The following is a 20185-nucleotide window of genomic DNA, read 5'->3' on the forward strand; positions in this document are numbered from 1 at the left end:
CTCAAAACAATTTTGGCATATTAGTAGTAAACAACAATGCACAAGCTACTTCAAGGATATGTTTGTTTTTCCGTTTGGCAACCCCATTTTTTTGGGGTGTGTCGACGCATGAACTTTGATGTATTATTCCATGTTCTTGTAAATAGTTTCCCAGAATACGATTAAAATACTCAGTGCCATTATCTGTATGTATAATTTGAATTTTAATGTGAAATTTTATTTGAATCATGGAATGAAAATTGATAAACACAGAACACACTTCAGTTTTACTTCAACAAGTATACCCAACAAACACGAGTGTGATCATCAATAAAAGTAACAAACCATTTTGTGTGGGTACGATTGAGAGTGTTAGATGGGCCCCATACATCACTGTGAATCATAGTAAACGATGAGGTTGGTTTGTATTTGGACTTTGGGAAAGAAGTACGATGATGTTTTGCAATTTCACAAATTTCACATTGAAAGTCAATTGATGTTTTATTCAAACAAATGGAAGGAAATAACTGTCTCAAATACTGGAAATTGGGATGACCCATTCCAAATTGCCATAACAAAATATTACTATCCTTAGGTACAAATGCAGAATCATAGCTAGCAATTTGACATTGTTCACTCACAGTAGCCTCCTCAAAGTAGTAGAGTTTATCATATTCCTTAGCACTGCCAATCGTCTTCCCCGATGATAGGTCCTGAAAAACACAATGATAGGGAAAAAATTTAGCAGAACAATTGGAATTTTTTGTTAACTGGCTAATGGATAGTAAGTTGTAGGATAAATTAGGAACATGAAGAACAGACTCCAATGTGATGGAGTCAGAGAGTTGGATATTCCCTTTGCCTGCGACAGACGAGAGTGATCCATCTGCAATTTTAACTTTCAAATTTCTAGCACAGGGTGAATATGATGAAAAAAGATGATAGGCATCGGTCATGTGGTCAGAAGCACCAGAATCAATAATCCAATGAATTTTGAGAATTTATACTCAAGGCTTGAAAAAAGTTACCTCTTTGGGCTAAAGAACCTGAAGAAATATTTGTGGAATATTGACCCAAAGTCTGAAAGGTAGAGAACATTTTGTAGAGTTGTTCCAACTACTCAGAGTTAAATGTACCACTTGAATTGGAATTATTATTGCTTTTCTCCCCTTGAGGTCTTTCGGCTTGTTTGTCAATCGTGGCTTGGTAGCCACGATTTTTGTTTCCTTGCTGTGGCTTCTAGTTAGCTAGTTTCCCATGTATCTCCCAACACGTCTCCTGAGTGTGGCTAGTTTTTCGACAGTGTTCACACCAGGAACGTCCTTTCTGTTGTCTTGAACTAGATCCTCGAATAGTCCCTCGAGATACCAACGCAGACATTTCTGGCCCAGTATGATCAGTAGAGATTGTCTCCTTCAGCATCACCTTACGCCTACTTTCTTCTCGTCTCACTTCCGAGAACACTTCGTGTGTTGATGGTAAGGGACGACGACCCAAAATTCTTCCACGGACATCATCAAGGGTCCGATTTAAACCAGTAAGAAACTCAAACACTCGTTCATTTTTTATGCGTTTTTTTATATCAAACACTATCTCTTGGGCATTCCCACTATTCTTCGAAACTCAGATTGAGTTCCTTCCAAAGAGCCAACATCTCCATATAATACTTCGTAACGTCCTATACTCCCTATTTCATTTGCCACAGTCTCGTCTTAAGCTCAAAGATCTTAGACGAGTTCTCGGCGTCGAAGTAGGTCTCACGAACGGTGTCCCAGACGTCCTTCGCCGAAGGCAGGAAGAGATAGGTCCTCCTGATCGACGGCTTCATGGAGTTTATTAGCCACGCCGTGACCATGGAGTTCTCTGATTTCCATTTCCAAAGGGCGGCAGCTTCTGTTGGGGTAGGTCTTCGTGTCTCGCCGGTAAGAAACCCCAACTTTCCCTTGCCATCGATCACAAGTTTGATCAATTGTGCCAATTCTCAGTAGTTTTTTCCATTCATCTTCTCACCGTTAGCTGGAAGGATGAGTTGTCAAGTCATGTTGAGCCTCCGATGGAGATGGCTTTGGAGTCGCCGTCGAGAGTTTCAGAGGAGCTCGACCCTCTGCTGTTGACGACACCGTCTGCCATTGTTAACTAAGGTTTAGAAAACCTAGCTCTGATACCATGAAAAAAAAATTGAATTCATGTATTTCTTGAATTAATTTTTGTACAACCACATCTCTCTATATATAATACAATCGCATATTAACAAGGAAAGAATTCATAAAATAAATACATAAATTCTGCCCAATAACTCCCTATACAATCTCTCGTATTATTGACCCTTTATTCTTGGAATCCTCTAATAATCTTTGGGATTTCTACAATGGGATTCTTGGTAATGAAGCCAATAAATATGTTTTGTGATAATCAAGCTGCTATTTACATTGCTAGCAATTTAGTGTTTCATGAGAGGACAAAGCATACTGAAGTTGATTGTCATTTCATGAGGAATGCTATGTTGAAGAAGATCATGAGGAATCCCTCTGTGAAATTTGTGGATCAATTAGACAATGTTTTTACAAAGCCTTTATTTGAGTCTCCTTGTCTAGTGATTGTAACAAGATGGAGTTAGGTGATATTTATACACTTGCAGCTTGAGGGGAATTGTTAGAAGAAAATATGTTATTTTAGTAATTAGATTGTTTGAGTGGGGGTATTTTTGTCCTCAAGTCTTTAATCTTTTTTTATTACTAAAAAGAGAGACTAGGAGCTATATGTGTGCTCTAGGAAAACCTTCACCTATTTTTTCTCTTCTTATCTTCTTCTCTTCATCTCTTTTCCTCTCCTCCATCCACTACAACATAACCAAATAACTTTTAACAAGGAGAAATCCAAGAAAGAAGTGTGGGCATACAGTTTAGATAAAGTGCAGTAAGAACCACCTAGCCCCAAAAGGCAAAGGGAGTAGAGGAGTAAGCAAAAGAGCACAAGCAGTTATCAACAACATGCCTATGCTTTTGCTCTGCTACACCATTTTGTTCTACCGTATCCAAATAGGAAGATTGATGGATGGTGCCAAGCACATCAAGAGAAGTGCTGAAATCATATAGAAGACATTTACTGCCCAAAAACAAACTAAAGGAATTTTGTTTTATTTTTTTGTAATAAAAGAAAATATATTAAGGATGAGGATGTACAATCGCAGAGATCCTCACCCAAAAAAACAAAAAAACAAAAAACTCAAAAAGAGATTTTTTTTTTTTTTTTTTAAATTGCACTAATCAGACAAGAAATCTCGTCCTTAAACCCTTCCCACCATAGTTCACCGAACACATCAAGTTAGGTAATTCCCTCTGACCCTTCTTCACCTTGGATTTGCCACCATCAAGCCTGACTTCATTACCTCCTTGATTAGATAACCTAAGGCCCAAGTCATCCAACAAACTTTTGAGTGTCAATATCCTTCCCATGAATTTCATCTTGATTAGGGGTAGGCAGAATTCCATCCTCAACCTTTTTATTATCTCTGTGATCCTTATCTTCAAACAATTTAATACCTTCTAAACCATCTAAAAGAGGAGGCGGCATGTAAAATAGATCCCTGAGACAATCAATATGGGACTCAGAAGAATATCGACACCGTTCCCGAATATGGTCCAAAAGTAGACCTTTTTCACATTCAAAGTCACTACTTCCTATGCTGTCCTCATCCAACACATCTCCCCATCTCTTACTTCCCTTACTCAACTTAGCCATCTCAATAATTGGATCTTCTACTATACTTAAAACACCTTTCGAATCCCTTTTTGTAATTTTATGTGTTTTCTGACTAGATAATTCTCGCTTTTCTTCAACAGATTTCCTCCCTTCAAGGCCCATTTGCATATTCTTTTGACGAGCATACACCTTACCACTCCTCGAATTTTCTGAAAAAATTCCCTTTCCTGCTTGAATTCCTATAGAACCTGATGAAATCATGATTTCCCAACTCAGAGGAAACAAAATTCTTTGAGACAAAATCCCCCTAACATTCCTTAAGCTCCCCCTAATGCCATTTTCCTCCAGCTGAGGATAAACATCAAACCTATTGGATCTTTCTCCTCCTTCCGACTTCAAAGCTTTACTTGTATCAGAACATCCCTCATCATGACCATCTAAGCTTTTATTTGAAGAAGCGCACAACGCCGAAACACATTGTACTTCATTCGAGGAAGGATGTTGTTCGTCATGTTCTTGCTCAAAAGCATGATGAACCCCCGTATCATTCCAAAACATAGGCAAAGAGATTCCTTTATGTTTAGGGGGCTGTATAGACTCTTGGACTTTCCCAGATAAATGCCCCATTTGCTCTTCTTGGGCTTTCCCAAATGAGCAGCCCATCTGCTCTCCTGTATAAGCATCTCCACTACCCAAGCCCATTTTTTAATCAAAGGCCTACTTTTAGGCCTCCTTAACCAAAAATCACAATAAAGAGTATAATAAGCTTGTATTATTTTCAAGAAGCCAGCCCAAATTAATTGTAATAGACATAAACTGGGCCCAACCCACTCTCATTTCATCAGTCCATCTTCCAAGCTAGAAACCACAGCCGCCTCTAGTTTGGACTACTCAGCCGACACCATCACCTTCGATTCCAACTGGGCTTGAGATTCTACCTCTTATGATTTTCCCCCACAGTAAGCACAAACCTTTTCCTACAAATTCATATGGACCGAATGACCTTAGTCGTTGCCTACGCTTCCAGCAATGACTTGATTCCAAGAATGATTTTTGTATGACTTCTTACTAACTTCTCCATTTGGGCCTGACTGACATGAACTTGCCAAAGTAGCGAAAGCTTCCCTAAACTGAGACCACCCTTCCCTTTTCAGCCCTTCAAGAACAAAAATGGCGCACTTCTTACCCCACCATCCATGTCCTAATTCCATGAAATTCCCTGCCCTAGTTACGTGAATCCCCCATCAATTAATCGACATAACCAGACCTAAACCTTCGAAATCCATTGCTTAACTTACCAGCGAGAGTCAAGAATCCAAGAGAAAACCAATGAGGCAGCTCCTGAAGAGTAACAAACCAACCGATTGCACTTTTGATTATGCACAAGACAAAGCTTTGATCTTCCCTACCTTATCCAACCTTAAATTGAATGATTTCCCATCGATTTGGATGGAGTGAATCCCCACCATTACGTCTAACTAGAAACATGAAAACAATTGATCAAGAAACTGTGATGGAAGGGTGAAATTGAGATAGAGACAAACATGCTGCTCCTGATTTAAGACATCTAATCATCCGTAGTAAAATAAACCTTCAACTTTGAATACTTTTTTGTTCAAAGTTTTAACTCAATATGTTTGTGAACTTTCCCAAAGGAATTTTATTCTAGCTGAAAATTGGGTGTAAAAAATAGAGTGAAAGGTATGGAAAACATTGAAGAAATTAGATATATGAATCATTAGATATGCCCAATAACAGTTACAATAATCATTAACGGAACGTCTCATAGAGCCCTTACATATCAACGTGAAAAATAGGGAGTAGTAGAAACATAAGTACTTCTATTAAAGGGCAAAGAGCCATTTTAGCAAGTTTATGATCAATGTAATAAGAGATTGTAGTCACTTAAAAGTTTCCCAAAACACCAAAAGAAACCAAACCCATCAGACACCTAGACAAATGACTTATCCTAGGATGCCATAAATAAAATTAGGAGGAATTATGGTTCAAGTGATACAACAATAATGCTGAGGACATAGACTGCACTGAAATTTGTAAACTTTCCAAGATGTAAAAATCATCAATTCTATGCCTAGTCCCAATCTCCCTGCCAGGTATTCGACCCTAGACAACACAATGAGGAAGGAAAAACAACATTAAATCCTAAAACAGGGAGTTGACCAATTGACCACACACTCAAAGATAATTGGGGAAGATAAAAGAAACTAGTAAAAGATAAGGGGCATGCTGATGAGGGAATAACAGAGCGAACAAATACTACTTGCATATGATAATTGATAGCAGTGAAAATTGTGATGGGCATTCAGGAAAATTGTTCGGATGCTAAGTTGGGCTCTAGGAGTTCCTCTGAGAGTCTTTGGAGGTTCATTTTGCAGGTTTTTTGTTTGTTTCTTCCCCTAACAAAGTTTTGATTATGTAGAGGCAATTGTATTAGGTTTTCGGAAGATCTTTGGAAAGGCAGGAGCTCCACTATCCTGCTCCTTTTCTCTTTTATATTGTCTTTTTTCTTGCCACAATGACATGATTTCCTTGTTTCTCATTTTTTAAAGGGATTCCTTTTCTTGGGGTTTTCACTTCAGAAGGGATTAAATGATAAATAGGTGGGTCAATGGTCTGTTTATTGTGCTGGAGGGTTGTCATATCTCCCGTAGTAGTGGTGGTAGGGTCAGGTCTATTGATTCTTTAGGGTATTTTCTTGTAAATCCTTCTTTTCTCACCTTATTAAGGCCCATGTGGTATTTTCTCTCTATTGAGGTATATGGGAGGCTAAAGTTCCTTCAAAGATAAAGACCGTTGTTTGGATGGTGGCACTTGATATATTAACACCAACAATCTGCTGCAGAGTAGGAAGCATTGTCTCCCAATATGTGTTTTATGAGTGAGAAAAGCTTTGAACATGTGTGTCTTTTGTTTATTCGCAGTTTTTCTTGGGGCTTGTTGAATTGACTTTTTGGAGTTATTGCTGAAGAGTGTGTTTGTCCAAAGTTGGTGGAGGAGTTCTTGCTTATTTCTTTTAGTGGTTTTGGAAAGGGTAAGGATTCTGGGAGGCTGTGGTGGTGTGCTATATGTGCTTTGCTTTGGAATTTGGCTGGAGAGGAATGCTAGAAATTTTTTTGCGAAGAGATTATCATTGGGGATTCTATGGGACAGTAAGATATTTGGCCTCACTTTGGGCTTATAGAGCCAGCTCTCTTAAGGGCAGTTACTTTCAGAATGTCATCCGAGATTGGGTGGCTTTATTATGTAATTTTCATGTGTTCTTGTGTGAGGACTTCTTGTTCTCTGCTCTTGTATCTGTTTCTTGCTTGGTTTAATAAAGCTTCCTTTTCTTTCATTTAAAAAAAAAAATGATGGATAAAGAAGGTGAGAGCTGATTGCTTAGCAAAAGAGAGGAATCGTATGGTGAGAAAACCAGAACAATAAATCTAAGTAATAGAAGTCATACTGGAAGCAGAAGAACCAGTCAAACCTAAACTAATTGTGGACAAGGCAAAAGCATGAGACTGATCCTTATCATGAGAATCAAGCATAGAATGAAGCAGCTCAATCATCAGCAGCAAGAAAGACATTGGAGGTGCTGCATGCAGAAGTGACTAATGCTGCAGAAGGGTGAGGGTGTTGTATGGAGTTATGGATACTTTTTTTAGGAAGAGGTTGCTGGCTATATATAGAGGAAGTATGCCCTTTCTGAGATTTCAGCTTAGGATAAGAAACATTCTAAAGTCCCTTTTGAGAACAAAAACTATGTTCTTTAATACCAACTTGCTTTCTAGAAGGGGTAGGCAATAATAAAGGTTAGAGAATAGAAGTGGGGAATATTGATTGAGGAGGCAAAGAATGCCGGGCCTTTAAAACATGGCTCCTTCAGCATTCAGTTCATGTACATCACCATCAACAATGAGTAGAGGAGTATGATGATGAATAGCACCACAAAGAGGTTCAACTTGGACTTTACAGTACACTTTCGTTCGAAGGCCGAGACAGGATATGTGTAGCTAAGCTCCCATGGCCTATGTTTGGTGTGGCCAAAGTGAGTGACTGAACATGCTTGGGGGGCAGGGGTGTCCTTATTATATGCATGCAGTACAGAGATGGGCAGTCAACCCCAACACTGGCCAGCAAAGGGTAAGGTACATATGGCATTGTGGCTATGTTATTGTGGACATAAAAACTTTAAAAAAAATCCCATTCATACTTACATAATTCTAGATAGCAGGAGCCACAGGACAAACACAGAACAAGGTAACTGTCATAGCCAGTCTAGTCCAATTCTATTCATTCCAATCCAGTTTGCAAAACATACACGCCTCAGGAGCCATAAGAAACCAGACCAATCTTTTTTGCTCCCTGCAAGTCACATAACCATTCACTTGCCAGAGATCTTGAGGATCCAAGAGGGCAAGCTGATCCTGTAAGCAGTCATTTGGTGATAGAATTCCTAAATAGACTTATCTTCTCATTTAGTACCCAAAATTCCATGTTTAATTGACTTTTTTTGTTTTTTTTTGTTTTTTTGACATATGAGGCTGTGCCTCGGTGCAATGGCAAGTGCCTCCACTTCAGTACGGGTGGTCTCGGGTTCGAGACTTGGGAGCAGCCTCTCCAAAAATGGGGGTAAGGCTTGCTGACATCCACCTCTCCAAGACCCCACTCAAAGTGGGAGCCTTGTGCACTGGGTACGGCATTTTTTGTTTTTTTGACATATCTGGACTCAACATACATTCCTTGCAAATAAATCCATACTTACATTGGCATGCTAAATATAGGAACATTCACAAAAATGGCTCCACAGAACTACACTACCAAGTTAGGACTTGAGCATTATCCATTTCCCATTTGGAAAAATCAGGATACTTAAAAGAGAAATATGTAAGTTAACTTCAGAGCCAACAACATACCCCAACTTTTTCTACCAAGAAGAAAATTATTTGTTACACTTGATGGAATAATTACCTCGATTCGAATGAACACTAACTGTTTTCCTCTGAGGATGACATCATTAGCAATGAAAAATCTGAAAAAGAATACAGCTGCAATTGCAAAAGAATTAAGAATGATGGAGGAAATCAGAAGAAAAGTACATAGGACCACTGAGATATAGCACTGCTGCAACAAATTGGCATCGCAGAGAAATCTAGCAGTCCATCTATAGATTCAGGTTGCAATCTGAAAGATATCAGAGAAGAGAAAACAACAAGAAAACCTTGCAAGTGCAGGTGACATAAGGACTGCCATGATGAAGCAAGAGAGTTGTGATTCAACTATTGCTTAAAATAAGGGCCGGAGATGGGAAAGAAATCATGACCAATATGTGCTATTATACTGTAATTTCCAAAACATAGTAGTAATAATGCTGTGATGCGAGAGAGAGAGAGAGAGAGAGAGAGAGAGAGAGAGAGAGAGAGAGAGAGAGAGAGCTATTGAATCTTCAATGGAGGAGAAGAAGGGCTCTGATACCATGTCAATTTGCTCAACATCTTCTGCATATTCTCAGTCAATCCAGAATAGAAGCAAAAATAATACCAGGAATGTACAGCTACAGACCTGAACCTAAATGTACAGCTTTAGCAAAACCTGACATTATCCAAAACTACAAAAATACCCCTATTAAAATAATATTTACAATACAATGCCAGTTTTCTTTAATATTAACAAAAGATACTTTGTTTTATATTATACTTGCTGTCATAACAAGGGAAAGGCTTTGTTACTGTTGCAATCATGAGGGATACTCTTGCATTTCTTGAATTCTGGTTGTTCAATTAAATTTAATCCCTCCCTGCCCATTCCTCGTGTTTGCATATTCTTCGTACCATGATTTTATGTTCTCATATTGTATCAAGATCTTTAAATGGATTACAGTTATCACAATATTTAAAATATAAAGATTGAAGGACATTATAGGCAAGAATGTGGACAAAAATTACAAATTTCTCCATTTCTCGTAAGTTATTTATCAATTTTTAGGCAAATTTAAAAATAAAATTGTAAAAATATTAAACTTTCGAGTCTCGTCTCCACCACAAAAACATAAAAGTTTGGAATAATGTCTTCTAATACACATATATGATCAATATTTCATTCCTTCACTAGATTCAATGGGCATGAAGGCTAGTAAATATTTCGTTTTTCTCTCCTCTAGTTTATAGTGTATTTGCTCCAAAACCATACTTGGACTTCCCAATTGGGACAAGGAAAGTGGGGAGAGAGAGAGAGAGAGAAGAGTCCACCCTCAGTAATTGGCATTTTGGCTTTGTGTGATGTGGGGTTGAGTTCAGCGGTTAACACAAACAAAATAATTTCAACAAAAAAAAAAAATTCCGAATTTCAACAATACTGAAAAAAAGAGCTAAAATTCATGACATCAATATGGAAAAAAAAAAGAACACACACACACACACACACACAAAAGGAGGCTGACCATATTCCGTCGCATGCTAAAATGAGAAAGTCGTCATCGTTGCAAAGCTCAACCTAGCACAAAGAGGAAAGAGAAAGAAAAGTGGTTGGTGAACAAGAAAAGAAGAATCAAGCAAATATCTAAAATAAAATTTTAGTTCATACTGGTTTTTTTCACAGATCTTGACCTGGACACATGATATGCAATAAAAAACGAGGGGTGCAACATACAGTGCTTATGTCTGGATTGGCCGTCACAATTTGCTTTTCCACAGGCAAGAGTTTGTTCTTCTTGTACTCAACATCTCCTACAATCAATTTGATTTACAATTGGCACAACAAAGAAGACGGAAAATAAAAAGTTTCTCTATGTTGCCTTCTTTATAAAATAATCACAAAAAGTACCAATTGCTCTTGCCAAGTTTAAATTTCCATTGACCCGTCCTACTTGAACATAACCACCAGCTTTTACAATCCTTTCCTTTTCAACCTCAAGGTCAGGCTTGTGATCTCTGGACAAATTATATGCCTGTAGTCATCACCAGCATTAGACCATTCACTCACATATATACTATTTAGGTGATACAGATGTGTGCCATCTTAAAGGATCTGTGGCACAAAAATTTTAAATCACAAATTATCCTGACTGTCCAGTTGAGAGGAGAAAAATGTAAATTAAAAAGCATAATAGATAAAGGGCTAAATAAATAAATTACTACTACAATAGCTAGTTAAAAATATTAGGTGTTGTCCATTAAAAAATATATATAGCTGATAGATTAATCTATCCAGATTAATATAAATCATTTGTCACAAAAAAGAAAAAGAAAAAGAACACAGTGGCATACAAGGAAGCATTTCTTTTTACATAAATCTGATGGAAATGCATCGAGTCCCTATCAAAGAAAAAGAAAATACCTGCCCCTTCCTAGATATTACGCAACGAGAATCACCAGCATTTGCAACAAGAAGCTTGTTGTTTTGAATAATTGCAACACAAGCAGTGCTTCCAGCATTTGGTCCATCATAATCTGAATGAGCCCCCTAGGACATGGTTATGATGAATGAGCCTTAATTGCAAAATGTCAACAGCAATTGCAATAGAAAATTAGAAGCACGCTAAAGCATCCCTTCTGCTGCAGATTCAACTCTAGCATGAAAATAAAATATGTAAATTTTATTTATTTATTTAATTTAGTTTAGTTTCCGAAGATGTATGAGCAGTATAATTCTTAAGGTAAAAGCGAGAAATGACCATATTAGCGGTAAGTTATATGTAATACTAGCAGAAGATAAAGGAATGGTGGCTAAGATGGGAATGGCGGCTAAGGTGGTTTGAGCACTTGCAACATAGATCAAATAACACTCAAGTGAGGAAGGTGATTCAGCCCATTGCTAGAAGCGCACCAGGGGGTGGGGGCGGGCATAATAACTTGGATCATGATTGTGAGTAAAGATTTGAAGGATAACTCCCTAGATCCTGTGAAATTGTGAAAAAAGATTCATATACATTTACTAGAAAGACTTGGCTGTTGTTCTATTTATTCATTTTGGTTTCTTTCTCAAGGAAGGTTTTCAAAAATAAAGTACTAGTACATAATAAAAATACTACAAAATTCCATCTTCCAAAGTTTCAGGCAAACATAAAAGAGACCATGAAATCTCTTCCTCTTTGAAGCATCTAGGCAATATATGCTTTAAAATCCATCATATAAACCTTCTTAACTTAAAACAGACATAAAAATGGCCATGAAATCTCCTATAATGTCTTCCTATTTGAAGCTAATAAGACATATATTCTTCAAAATCCATAACAGAGACCCATCCCCTCGGGCCACAAGGTTCCCCGCTTTGCGAGGGTAAGGAAGATTCGTTATAGTGTATGTAGCCTTACCCCTACTTTCTATGCAGAGAGGCTGTTTCTTTGGACTTGAACCCGTGAAAACCTATACAAACTAGTCACAAATGTGAAGGCAATATAAAATCATCACAAGACATGATAAGATTACAAGTGGAGAGTGAGAAACTCCAAGCAACTTGTACTCAATCTTAAGTATAGGACAAGCAAGTGTCCTACCACTTATTTTAGGCTTCCTCTTAGAGGTTCCTCTCTTTGGGATATCATGGTAGAATGATTCCAAAGAAAGGGCGTCCCCAGGTCACAAGGCTCCTTGTTTTGCGAGCATAGGGGAAGAGTGGTCCCAATGTACAAAGCCTCACCCTTGCTTGTATGCATAGAGACTGTTTCCTTGGACTTAAACCTATGTCCAACTGGTCACAAAGGAGCAACCTTACCATTGATCCAAGGTATGTCCTCCTAGATTCCAAATTCTGGGTGGAGAAAACAATAATTATCAAAGCCAGGTATGCTTAATTGGGAGCACTCTTTCCAATCTCCCAATCTATTTCATGTCGCTCTTCACCATTTTAGCTTTGGTGGATAAATGGTTGGAAAAGCTTCAAACAAGGGATGCTTAATCAAGAGTACTCTTTCCAATCTCTCAACCTTTCTCATGTTGCTCTTTGCTATTCCAACTTTGGTGGATAAATGTTTTCTCCTTCAAATCAACCGTGTTCTCAAGGTTAAGCAGCAATAAACTTTGGGATTCTCTCCTCCAAGGATTGATAAGTTTCCCAAGTTGCATCTTAAGCCAGTAAGTGAGACGAGTGAACTCAAACTTTTGCAATGTCTCAATTTCTACATTTGACCACTCGGTGATCTAGAATTGCTTGTGGCTGCACTTGAACTTCCCCAGTAGATGCCATATCATGCAAGTGTCGTTGCATTGTAACTCGCTCCCCTAACTTCGTTTTGAAGCAAGAGACATGAAAATTTGGATGGAACTTGTTGGTAAGCCAAGATAAGAAACAAGGCCTACACTTTCTAGGATCTTATAATGCCCATAGAACCAAGGAGACAAATTCATTGAAGAACGAACAAAAACAAATATTTTCCTATAGGGGTATAGCTTGAGAAAAACACAATCTCCCACTAAGAATTCCCTTTCACTACAATGCTTATCAGCTTACTGTTTCATATGAGCTTGAGCTACAACAACATTTTCGTTAAGGAGCTGAAGCACATTGTCTCGATCATGTAACTCCTTGTCAACTTGATCAATTCTAGAAGATCCAATTGAATATCTAGAAAGAACAAGAGGAGCTCAACCATAAACAACCTCGAATGGAGTCAACTTGATGAAGGAATGATAAGTGTTGTACCACCATTTGGCCCATGGAAGCCATCACAGCCAATCCTTCAATTTGTCACTAGAAAGGCAATGAAGATAAGTCTCCAAGCACTTGTTAACAACTCCAGTTTGCTCACTTGATTGTGGATGAAATGCAATGCTCATATTCAATTGTGTTCCTTGCAAACGGAAAACCTTCTTCCAAAATTTTCTGGTAAAGACTCTGTCATGATCATTGACAATAGATTGGGGAATTCCATGAAACTTGACAATATTTCTCAACAAAAGTATGAGCAAAACTTGTAGCAATATAGGGGTGAGTTACAGCACAAAAATTAGCATATTTTTTTAGACGGCCCACAACAACAAAAGCAGTAGATATACCATGAGAAGATGGTAGTCCTTCACTGGAATCCATGCAGATATCAGTCCAAGCTTCTTCTCGAATAAGAAGAGGTTGTAGAAGGCCTGGACTCGCCACTATTTCCCTTTTCTATCATTGAAAAACATCACATTCTAAGACAAACATTTTTATTTTGCCCTTCATTCCCTTCTAGTAAGATTTCTGAGAAATGCGCTTGCAAGTTCTAAGAAATCTAGAGTAACCTGCAATTGGTGATGTGAGTAATTCTTGCAGTATGGTTTTCTTGTGAGCTGAATTAGTTACTAAGAAAATCCTCTCCTCATACAGTAAGTATAAAGAGTCCCAAAAGTAGGAGGGGCAAAAATTCACTCTTGTAGCTTCTGGAAAATACCTCGTTTTTGGATTTTTCCACCATTCCTTCCTAATTTGGTCAAGAATAGTACATCTAGGTATAAAAATAGCTACATGTTCAACTTGTTTAGGAGTTGAGAGAGTGCATTTGCCACCACATTTCTCGGCCCTTTTTCTTGTAAATAATCTCAATCATAGCTCAACAACTTAGTGACCCACTTCTATTGTTCCATGGAAGGGATTTGTTGCTCCAAAAAAAAATTTTAGGCTCTTCTGATCAATTCAGATTTGGAAATTCCATCCAATTAACTTTATAACTGCATGCAAAATGGCAAGTACCTCTTTTTCATAAATAGACATATTGATGTGGGATGGAGAAAGAGCCTAACTAGTAAAAGCAATGGGGAATCCATCTTGCATTAATATTGCGTCAATGCCAATTCTTGATGTATCAAACTCAATGCCTTGTTGAAATCTAGCAAGGTAAGAACTAGTGTGGTAGATATTGCGTGCTTAAGCTTGACAAATGCTTGTTTAGCTTCCTCACTCCATTTGAATGCATCCATTTTCAGTAGAGCAGTTAGAAGAGTGCTAATATTTCTATAATACTTGACAAACTTGCAATAGTAAACAGTCAACCCCAAAAAAAATCCCCTTGCAGCATTTTGAATGTTTGTGGAGTAGGCCAGTTTGTCATCTATTTTACTTTAGAAGGATCAACTAAAACACCTTCTTAGGAAACAATATGCCCAAGGTATTCCACATGCAGTTAAGCAAAGCTACATCTAGATTTCTTGACAAATAGATGATGCTTACGAGAAGTGGCAAGTACAGTTTGCAAATGACATAAATGATTTTTGAGAGATGAGCTATATATCAAGATATCATCAAAAAATATGAGAACAAACTTACATTGGTAAGGTCGGAAAATGTCATTCATGAGAATTTGGACAGTGTAAGGCGCATTAGTTAACCCAAAAGGCATAACCAAGAAGTCATAATGGTCATCATGAGTTCTAAACACAGTCTTTTGAATGTCATCTTCATGTACTCGAATCTGGTGATGGCCTAATCTCAAGTCGAGTTTGCTGTAACTGTTGGGAACCTCTCAACTAATCTAACAACTCATCTACAACAAGGATAGGATATTTATCCTTCATAGTGTTCTTGATCAGTGCTTGATAATCAACACACATCCTCCAAGACCCATCCTTCTTCACCAATAAGGCAAGAAAAGAATATAAACAGACACTTGGTTGAATTATGCCAACATCAAACATTTCTTTCACTATCTTTCCTATTTCTACTTTTTGAAAATAAGGATGGCAATATGGATGAACATTAGTAGGGACACAACCTAGCAATAGAGGAATATGGTGATTTTGTGTTTGTTGAGGTGGCAATCCTTGGGGCTGCACAAACAAGTCAAGACAATTTCTAAAATAAGAGATTCTACCCCTTCATCTTGGCCAGTTTGATGTTGCAACTCCTTTGGTGCTCAAAGTTGTACTAAACAAGCATGCCACTCGTTTTCAAGGAGCTTCTCCATATGATGGCTTGAAATCGTAGTGACATTACCACAATGTTTGCCTTTAAGAGTCACTCTGTGGCCATTCATAGAGAACTTCATAACTAGTTTAGAAAAATTTTGATGTTACACCACCTAAAGTCCGTAACCATTTAATACTCAAAACCACTTCATAGTCTTCTAGTGGCAGTGAAAAGAAATCAGCATACAAGATACAACTTATGATTTTGCATAATAAGTTTAACCTTCGGACACTTCCTTTGACATGTCAAGTTCCTTCCATCTGCAATATTCACAACAAATATGTCATGTTGTCCCCAAGATAGGCTAGTCGTTTAGCGATTTTAGTATCCATGAAATTATTGGTGCTACCCATCTCATTAAAATAGTGACAGGTTGGCATTTTAAGAAGCCATTAATTTTCATGGTTTGAGGATTAGCAAACCTAGCTAAAGCATGAATTGAAAAAGTGATGGATTCATAATTAATTAATTAATTATCATTAGATTCCATACCTTCCTGATCTGAATCAGCACAATCATCCACAACCTCTTTTGGCTCCTTTACTGGTTCAATAATCAAGAAGCGTCCCTTTTTGCAACAGTGTCCCCTATGCGCCTTCTCATGACAATGGCGGCACAAACCCTTTGTCATTGAATCGGCACAATCATCCACAACCTCTTTTGGCTCCTTTACTAGTTCAATAATCAAGAATCGTCCCTTTTTGCAATAGTGTCCCCTATGCACCTTCTCATGACAACGGTAGCACAAACCCTTTGTCATTCGCTTTTTAAGTTCCTTTTGAGTCAATTTTTTAGTAGTAGGATTATGAGGAGTAGGTGGTGTGATAGTGCTATTGACATTTTGTTTGCTAATGGTCTTGCTCGAGTGACGTCATTGTTTTCCCAACTTCTCTTATTCTAACCATGCAAAGGAAATTGCAGCGGTCATAGTCAATGGCCGACGCACTTTGACCTCAAGCAGAATTTCAAGTAGAGGACCTTCAATAAAAGTACCAATGAGTTGGTTTTCATCCCATTCTTTAGTTCTGATTAATAATCGCTCAAATTGTGTCTCGTACTTCAAGATAGTGATAGTTTGGTGTATTTTGGCAAGCTCTCCATCAATATTCTTATATCCAATGGGCCCAAATCGGACAAGTAGTCCAGAAACAAATTCTGCCCATAAAGGCATTCCATAACGAGCTTCAAACTAGTTATGCTTGAATAGCATCTCCATCCAGACTAATAGTTGCAATCTCAACTTTGGATGTTTTTAAAGTGCAAAGAAAGCAAAACTGTCCCACTGAGGAAATTCCACCTTCATACAAGGACCATGATCATGCTCTCCTTAGTAACCTCCTTCAAGCACGTATGGTTACTTCCTACGATTACCTGATAGAGGCATCATCTTCTCTCTCTTTATGGGAAAATGTGCTCAGTAGTTTAGAGAGGGATGCCTGGATATCTTCAAATTGCTTCAAATTGAGGCTTAAACATATTGCTATGTTCAACCTTTAGCCTAGCCTCCATTTGGACGTTGCTAAATTTATTGAGGCCATTGCATATGAGTGAAGATCAAGAAATCCCAGATCTTGCTTTCGCCGATGGGCTAATGGCATCCACAAGAATGTCGGCTTTGATAACAAATTGTAAGACCCTAGGGTTTTATGATAGAGAAATTGTGGAAATTGAAAGGATGGAAAATAGAAAGAACAAATAGGGTTGATCACTTCGAGGGGATCTGCCATCAAATTAATTACAGGCTCTAAATTATGTTATTACATGAATGAAAAAGGCCCATAAAGTCACATATATGTAGGGTAGGTAACCCTACTCCTATTGGGAATGTAAAATATCCTAATCCAGGTCCTTAATGGATTCAATCCTAATTGATTTGGGAATCCCAACACATCAAATAAAAATAGCAATTGATTTAGGAATCATAAAATTAAGTAGACATCCCAATTGATAAGAATCCCTATTCATTTGGGAATCTTGACAGATTGGTTGACAACATAGAATCAACAAGCAAATGATAAATCTAACTCTCATGCTTAAACGCCAAGCTTTTATATAGGCTTTCTCCTAATACTAAATATGGGAACCTCTAGGAAATAATATCAAAACCCATACGGAAACAATCTCTAGGAAATAATAGCAAATCCCAAAATAAGGAGAAATAATTTGGGAAATAATAACAAATCCCAAATCAATGAAACATAATGGCAATAAATGCTGAAAATTACAAAATTAAATCCACATATCCTAAATTATGCCTGCACATATGTCAAGACGAACCTTGTTAGAAGAGAAGAGAATATGTTATTTTGGTATTTAGGTTGTGTGAGTGGGGGTATTTTTGTCCTTAAATCTTTTTATTATTATTGATATATATGAGTGCAGATTTGGAGCTGTACGTAAGACTATAGAGGCTCCAGGAAGTTGCCGTCTCTTTTTGTCTCTTGCTTTCTTCTTTTTTTCTTCTCCTTGCCTCTTCTCTATTCCATCTCTAATTTTGCAACATAGTATCATAGCATTAATCCCCCCTAAATCTTCTTAGTCGTTTTTCAGACACTCCGTTTTTTTGTTCCCCCCCCCCCCCCCAATACTCCCCTAATTAGTTCTCAAATTTTATTTTCTGGTTGCTTTGAGAGTTGTTTAGGCACACTTTTCATCCTGGTTTGTCTGTGCAGCATCCTTTGTAGGATGCTGTGTCTGTTTGTGGTGATTTGCTGATGTGAAGCAGTTATACTCTGTTTCGGGTATTCACTGGCTGGTTGTGGCATGATGATGCCGGCTCTAAATGCTGTGCACTTGTGTTTTCTTGCTTGGTTGCAATCTTGTATCATTTGCCGGTGGTTTCAATTGGTGTTCAATGACTCCATTTCCTGCTCTTTCTGCCCTTGCTTCTAGTTGCTGACAGCAATAATGCCTTCAGCTGCTCGCTGGCATGTTGTTTAGGTGCCCTAGGGCCTTCTTCTGTGTAGTCAAGTAATCGCTCATAGGATTGTAAATTCAGTTCTGTGTTCAGAGCTGCCTCTTTAAGTCCTGTACGGATGCTTTGTGCCTCTGAGTACTGCCCGATTCTGCATAGTTGCTGTGTTATTCATTCATGATACTGGGATGCACTGATTGAGTGTATAGGAGGTGATTTTTGACGGTTATATAGAGACAGCTTTGGCTGATACTTTTAACATACATATCAAAGCCATCAAATTGGTTGGATCCAACAACCAAGGTCTTAAATTTTGCTTTCGACTCAAATTTCGAAGCTCCAAAAGTACAGAAATTTCGAAGGGAATTTTGATTTTGATTTGGAAAAATAATGGAAATCAGTAGTAAAGCATGAAATTATTCTTTTATGGAGCTTTAGAAATGGTTAATAGACCTAATAATGTAAGTTTTAGGACTAATATATTACAAGTAAATACATCTATGCTGTGTATGAGGTGGAGAAGTCGTAATATAATATGTGCATCAAACATATTTGTAAGATAATGTATGTTAAACATATTTAGTGAATCAGTCAATACAAATAAAATAAAAAGGCCGTACCCAGTGCACAAGGCTCCCACTTTGAGTGGGGTCTAGGAGAGGTGGACGTTGGCAAGCCTTACCCCCATTTTTGGAGAGGCCGTTCCCAAGTCAATACAAATGAAATTCATAAATTATTTAAATATTATTTATTATACAAACAATGATAATTTAGACATGAATGGTCAAATAAAATGTTGTAGTAGGTTTATTTTTTTTCAAGTAATTTCAAATGCACTTGTAATAATCTTTTGTTTCAATAAAAATAAATAAAATAATTTAAGAGAGAAATTTCATTTCACTCCTAAATCTCTCATTTGAATTTTGATGAAATTTCATTGCATAGTTCAAATTTTGACAAGTTTCGCTAAAATTTTGAGATTTCAATAAATTTTGGATGATTCGTTGAGACTTTAATGGAAATTATGCAAGATGGAAATCGACTGCCATTTCAATTTCGAGGGTGATGGAAACCGAAAATTTTGACAATTTCGTGGAAATTTAAGACCATGCCAACAATTACTCGTGGTCTCCGGTAGTGCGTGTATTAATGTGAAAGGGATGTCCAAGTATTTGCTGCATTCTCCTCTTTCTCCGGACTCCAATAATTATGAAGATTGAATGAAAGAGAATGAAATATTACTTGTGTGGTTTGGGGTATTACATGGAGCCATGAATTGTAGCAAACATGATGTTTAATAGAACAACCAAGGCTGTATGGGATGATTTTGTGAAAGCTTCTGACAAGATAAAAATTAAACTCGTGTTTTTGACCTATATAAAATTTTTTCAAATATAAGCAAGAAAGTAGGTCCATTAGTGAGTTTTATAGCACTTTGATGCGTATGTGGGAGGATTCGGCATCTATCATTCAGTTAATTCCTAACATTGAGATGATAAAGAGGCAAAGGGTAGACTTCTTGGCTGCCAGCTTTTGTGTCTGGGTATCCTAAGCTTTAACCCATCTGTGATCAGATTCTTGCTAGTGAATCCATACCATCCACGAATGAAGCATAAGCTAGAATCATCACCAAAGCTAGCTCTCAATCTTCTTCTCAAGCTTCTTCCTATGATACTTCAGCCACGGTTAACGCTGCCTCCAGTCGTGAAAAGG

At 37.7% G+C, this 20185-nt stretch overlaps 1 protein-coding gene across 3 annotated transcripts in view; it reads right to left on the bottom strand.

The window, feature by feature from the left end:
• LOC131157817 (probable protein phosphatase 2C 60) overlaps positions 1-20185 on the bottom strand; it is a 96944-nt gene that overhangs the window by 25603 nt on the left and 51156 nt on the right. For all 3 annotated transcript variants that reach the window (XM_058112216.1, XM_058112217.1, XM_058112215.1), the window contains exons 6-9: positions 11020-11145; positions 10507-10630; positions 10333-10409; positions 10124-10176 (exon numbers count right to left, since the gene is read on the bottom strand). In XM_058112216.1, the coding sequence (XP_057968199.1) occupies positions 10124-10176; positions 10333-10409; positions 10507-10630; positions 11020-11145 (380 nt within the window). The remainder of the gene's footprint in view (positions 1-10123; positions 10177-10332; positions 10410-10506; positions 10631-11019; positions 11146-20185) is intronic.

This window comes from Malania oleifera, chromosome 6 (genome assembly GCF_029873635.1).
Source record: "Malania oleifera isolate guangnan ecotype guangnan chromosome 6, ASM2987363v1, whole genome shotgun sequence".
Classification (NCBI taxonomy): Eukaryota; Viridiplantae; Streptophyta; class Magnoliopsida; order Santalales; family Ximeniaceae; genus Malania; species Malania oleifera.